Genomic DNA, 6063 nt, shown 5'->3' on the forward strand with positions numbered 1-6063 from the left:
CTGAGTCGCCGATGTGACAAACCGGGCATAATTTTGGTTTTGGGCGAGCATGGAGACTGAGCAGTTGCATTGGATGATTGGATCATGACAAAACCGCGCTCACGGGCGAGTCTAACACGGAGCAGTGCCATGTTATGTACGGAGGCTCGGTTTTCCCCCAGTACAGGCTTCTCCAGGCAGGTTTTCTTTTCAGTTTTTGAAAAGAGTGTTACATGCATAGCATGTCTGGCCAGATTAGTAGTAGAAAAGTTATGAACCGGCGCAAGACGGCCGAGGACGATCCCGTGGCATGCATGCACGCCTGCATTGCTCAGATGTGAAGCTGCAGTGGCAAAGTCATCAGTCGACCGATGCCCGCCCACGCAGATCCTGAAAATTACCTGTGAAGCATCTCCCTGCACAGTGCTAAAGTTGAGCCCACACAGTGCCACTGTTGTATTGGATTCACTCATCATTCACAACAGAGCAAGCTCTGCTCTGGGGTGACATTTTGTATGCTTGCTCTAGTGCGCTCAGAAGGCAGGGCGTCCTCTTTTCCCCTCAATCAATTGCTACCTCAATCACCACCACTCTGATCTCCGATCTCTGACGAGCCCGGCCAACACCGGCACTATAAAGAGTTCAGAGAACACGGAGCCTACCAAGGCCAAAACGCCGGTTTGTTTTCTTCCTGGGAATCATGAGCCGCTCCGTAGATTTCCCTTCCACTGGGACACATGCACATGTCGCACCGGCGAGCGGCGAGTGCCACTGTGTGCCTGTGACTCGTAGCTGAACTGAGGAAGCAAATCTTCTCGGCCCTCGCCTCCCAAGATATCTTGTACCGCTCCACTTCGCTTCGCTTCTCCGGGTGCGACGTCCGTTGCTTCCATTGGTAGTTTGCTGTCTCCCACGTCGAGCACCATGGACGACGCCTGTGACCTCAAGGTGCGCGTCAATGGCCGCCACACGCTCCTTCTCCACCAGGTATACGTCGGTGTCGCATCGATCAAGAAAACATGTCTCGTTTCTCGATTGTAGGAAATTCTGACTGTTGCAGTTTGGTTGACTGATTGGTTGGTTATAACAGAGCGTCGTGTGCGCCTTCTCTGGGCGGCTGAGGGCGATGGCGGCGCGGGAGAAGAAGGGGAAGATGACGAGGGTGAGGCCGGGCAGAGGAGGGGCGGAGGCGTTGATGTCCATCGAGCTCGACGGCTTCCCGGGAGGCGGCGAGGGGTTCGAGCTCGTGGCGCGCTTCTGCTACGGCGATGGCCGCCTCCCGCCGCTCCGCCCCGCCGACGTCCCGCTCCTGCACTGCGCCGCGGAGTTCTTGGAGATGACGGAGGAGGTGCGCGCCGGCAACCTCCTCGCACAGGCCGAGGCCTTCGTGGACGACGGGCTCTGCTACTGGACGTGGGCCGACCTTCTCGCCGCCGTCAAGTCCTGCGAGTCCTTTGCCGCCGACGCCTCGGGGGCGGGGCTCCAAGAGAAGCTCCTCTCCGCTCTGTTCTCCAGGATCGACGCGGGCGCGGAGACGCCCAAGTCTAACTGCTCCACGTCGTCGACGTGCTCGTCCTCCTCGCAGGACACGGTCGGCGGCTGCCCGTCGTCCGCGGCCAAGACGCCGGAGTCGGTGAAGCCGTCGTGCCTGAGCGGCGGCCGGGAGTGGTGGTACGACGACGTGGCGTCGCTGTCCCCGCCGACCGTCGAGAAGGCCATGAAACTGCTCGGCTGCTACGGCGCCGACAACAGGAACCTGACGCTGACGCGGTTCCTGCTGCACTACCTCCGCCGCGCCGCCACGCTCCGCAAGTCCGACGACTCGGGCGGCAGCGCCCTCGCCTGCCTGGCCGACACGGCCGTGCACGGCGTGGCGCTGGCCGGCGGCGGCACGGCGTTCTCCTGCCGCGGCCTCTTCTCGGCGCTGCGGACCGTGTCGGCAGCGGGGCTGAGCAGGGAGTGCAGGCGCAGGCTGGAGACGCTGGTGGGGCGGATGCTGGACCAGGCCACGCTCGACGACCTCCTCGTGTCCGGCGACGGCGGCGGTGTGTACGACGTGAGCCTGGTCATGCGGCTCGTGAGGGTGTTCGTGAGCTCCGTCGAGGAGGACGGCTCGCCGTCGTCGTCGCAGAGGATGAGGAAGGCGGGGAGGCTGGTGGACAAGTACCTGGCGGAGATCTCGCCGGACCAGGGGCTGCGGGTGTCCCGGTTCCTCGCCGTCGCCGAGAGCCTGCCGGACTCCGCCAGGGACTGCTATGACGGTGTGTACAGGGCACTGGACATCTACCTGGAGGTAAGAACCGTTTCTTCATATTTCAAAATTTCGACTGTTTATTCCGAAAATTCGATTCAAAATTTCAAATTATGCGGTTCGTAGTTGAAACCGATTTCTCGAGAGAGAAAAAAAATCGGATCATAGGTAGTAAGTAGTGCTCAAGATGATTTAGGACATGATTATGGAGAGGTTAGGAAAAGGTTGATGGAGTTGAGGTATAGTTAATGATAGGCCAATCATGAAAAATTCAGAATCTCTGCCATGGCAGTACTTTTTTTTTCTCCATGGTGATGAGAGACGGCAGATAGTGCAGGTCGATTTTTACCTGGCACTGTGCACATTTTCTCATTTTATTATGAGGCCATCGACAGAGGGAGAGCTGATATGATGATAATGTTCACCTAGAGTCTCCAAAATGTTGCAGAAATACAGTCTTGAAAATAGAGTTGATGGAATTAGCTACTCGAGGTCTTTTGCAAAGCAGCCGAATAGAGTTTGGTAGCAGCACTATGATCACCTCACCATGGGTGGGCTGATAGTGATGGACTGTGTAGCGCTTTTGGGTCATGGAGTATGGAAGCAATTTTCTTTGCTTTGGCCCTTTTTGGCCCATCAGATGAGATCTCGAAACCTTGTCACCCATGCCTTATCCTCTCGTCCATTCAGTCACCCAGTCAATCCATTCAACACGCACAAAATTTCATCTCTGTCTGAAGTATTGCACTTGCAACATCTCTGAACTTTGGCTCTGCTTTCACCAAGTTACAACACATGTTTGCCAGCACCTTGCTCTGTTTCAAATGAAGGTTTGTACTGAGCTCCAATCATTTCAGAACTGAGATTTCGGCTTTTTGTTGTTACTGGTGATAGGTAGTACTGTTAGCCTTTGTTTGTCTGAGTATACCTTCTGCCAGATTGCTTTTGGTGTGCTTCCTCTGTTCTCTTCCTTTAGTTAACCACCTTCCTCCCCTTTTTGTCTGCTCTTTCCGCTTTAGTTTCCCTCTCGCCCACGGCATTCCGTGCACTAGCTAGCCACCGGTACGGAACCTATAAAGTTCTGTTCATCAAACTCCGATAAATTCTGTAAGCTCTTAGTTACCGAATTTGACGTAGCATATGTAATGTACTGACTGTAAATTCTGAAATAAGATAAGAAGACCTAGAAACATTTTATGGCTGCAATTTTCCAATTTTCAAATGACATACTAAGATGAAAAAAAACCCGGAAGATGCATCTAAAACAACTGCATCATTGTATATCTTGTTACGGAGAGAGAGTGTAATGTTTGTATCTTTGTGAATGTACGCAGTCTCACGCAGAGCTGACTGTCGAGGAGCGCACGACGTTGTGCCGGTGCCTCAACTACGAGAAGCTGACCCTCGAGGCGTGCAAGGACCTGGCGAGGAACCGGCGGATCCCACCGAGGATCGCCGTGCAAGCATTGTCCTTGCAGCGGCCACCCAATTCGCTCCAGAGCCCCTTGTCGTCGCCTACACCGAAGCGGGTCGTGTCTGACGACGAGAAGGAGAAGGAGACGCTGAGGCTAAACCTACGGCGGATGCAAGGCCGGGTGGCGGAGCTGGAGATGGTGTGCAAAGAAATGAGAGGGAAGACGAGGTTATCGCCCCGGGCTGTGGCCAAGGGCAACAAGGTCTTGGGTGGCAGGGGCTTGCCTTGGATGTGCTAGCCTCTTGCTCTTGCATCTTTTCTCCCTCTTGATCTTTTTGTACAGTTGTTTTTGCTGCGTTGATATTTTTGGCTTGTGCCTTGTTGATTGCTGATTGTGAGTGACGCGGGTTATACTTTCTTTTCCCTAAAATAATGTATATGAGATTTAGAAAATGAAATGAATAAGACCATTTCGGAAAACCAAACTTTAATTTCTCCAAAAAAAGTATCCAAACTTTAATTACAGTATATGTTGTGAAGTTTAACTTTTGAATTATATTAGCTGATTTATGCATCAGATGTTCTAAACAATTACCTTATCAATTTTTTCTCATTATCCATCTAATCTATAATACCTAAATAGTTCATCCCTACTATCCTATTTCTCTAAACATGCAAGCTATCCACATCAGCAACCTGCCATGTCAGCAGTTCTCCACCCAACCAACATTGAGACATGCATCTACAGTAGCCTCTCGGTGCAATAGATAATTACCAAAATAAAATGCCTACCAGTAGACTCTGCATGTGAGTATGAAGCATCCATCGCTAGCCAAAAAAGCGGCCCCTTCCTCTTCTGCCTCCCATAACTGACGGGTCAATCAAGGTAGAGACCCACCAAAGGTTGCCCGTATAAAACTAGAGTTCAGGTCATGGCCATCTCTCTCCCTCGATTCAGCTGAGCCCATCGAACCCTTTCTCATATGTACAGTCCGGCGTGACGTTCGAGATCCCATCCCATCTCACTCCCCTCCGGTAGGATCGCCGACTTGGCTCCCCTCTGCGATTCCCCGGGGTGCGCTCGGGGTATGTTCCCCCTCTCGGTGTGGTTCCTGAGTCCGTGGCTTGAAGGTCCTCCTGAGCTGCCGATCCGTATTCATGGGCCTCCTCGCGTGCTTCAAACAGGGCGGCGGCAGCCACTACGATGGAGCAGGAGGTGCGGCCTAGGCCGGGGCCAGTGCGGCAGCGGCGCTCAGGGAAGAACCTGCGGTTGCTGTCTTTGACAGATGCTGGCGATGACAAGGCTGCAAGCCATCACCTGGACGAGGTCAAGTCTGTCACAAATCCACCTCCAACTTCCTCTGTGAGGTCGGCTTCGGCCCCATCGACATGGTATCCATCGACGGCGGCCTCTGCCCCGGCCTCGCCAGCAGCGGTCACCATCAAGTAGCTCGGATTCAACAACAACGACATCCAGTGGCACCACAAGTTGCTGGTACGTCGCCATTGAGAGTCCAGTCATCAACCACAGATCGTTGGTTTTTTCATTGATTTTGTGATGACTGATTGATTCTTTGTTTGGTCGAACAAGCTCAGGTGATGTATCTGCGGATACCGAGCCACCCGCACCTGCCATAATGGTTGCCATTCTCCAGCTGAGCTCCTGCATATTAGTAAGAACTCCTGCCTTTGCATCCGTCACGGGCTTGCGTCAAGGGTCGCAAACTTCCTGAGTACGTCGACAGGTTCTGTACTCTGTTCTTGGGGATTTTCTGTCTTCGGTATTTTGTTCTCATGAAAAAGGTCATACTAACTGTACATAACCGATCGAATCAGCCCTCGCTTGCCTTCCGTTCCGGCCGTAACCCATTGACTGATCGAGCCAAAAATATTCCTAGTGCAGTGCGTCCTACATCAGTTTTTCATCTTCCCCACTTAGCTTTTCATTATGGCTTCTGATAAACACAAGTGCATATAGGAATTCAAGTAAATAGCAATGGCAATTATTAACAAGTTACAGATCTTTTCCCTTGGTCTCCCTCCTACCTTGATCGGAAACAGTTCCACACCACAATTAAATCCCTCTATTGAAACTGCTCTATAGGTCCATCGTTTCAGCTTCAGGTTCAATATCTCTTTAAATTGAGCCACGAGGAGGAGGAGCCACCAACGCTGGTGTACAGCGCCCCTGGCTACCAGGAAGCGGTCAGTTTTTCCCGTACACACCTATTTGAGTACAATTTCAAACTGAATTTGTTTTTTGCAAGAATGTGTAACTGCAGGACGCACGTTCATCTTCCCCCAACCTGCACGGCAAATTTGGGCTAGCCATTGTTACAGACCCAGACAGTATAACTACGCTTTTGTGGACCTATATACTTCTCTGCATGTTGTTTCAGGCAAGACATTGTTAGTGATC

General features: G+C 52.3%; 1 protein-coding gene across 1 annotated transcript; it reads left to right on the plus strand.

Annotated features, from left to right (window-relative positions):
* The first annotated feature begins 559 nt into the window (after positions 1-559).
* On the plus strand, positions 560-4102 carry LOC119357085 (BTB/POZ domain-containing protein At1g50280-like). The gene is made up of 3 exons (XM_037624072.1): positions 560-966; positions 1070-2272; positions 3565-4102. Exons 1-3 carry the CDS (start codon positions 904-906, stop codon positions 3940-3942), a joined length of 1644 nt encoding a protein of 547 aa, XP_037479969.1. The 5' UTR covers positions 560-903; the 3' UTR covers positions 3943-4102.
* The last annotated feature ends 1961 nt before the right edge of the window (positions 4103-6063 follow it).

This window comes from Triticum dicoccoides, chromosome 2A (assembly GCF_002162155.2).
Source record: "Triticum dicoccoides isolate Atlit2015 ecotype Zavitan chromosome 2A, WEW_v2.0, whole genome shotgun sequence".
Classification (NCBI taxonomy): Eukaryota; Viridiplantae; Streptophyta; class Magnoliopsida; order Poales; family Poaceae; genus Triticum; species Triticum dicoccoides.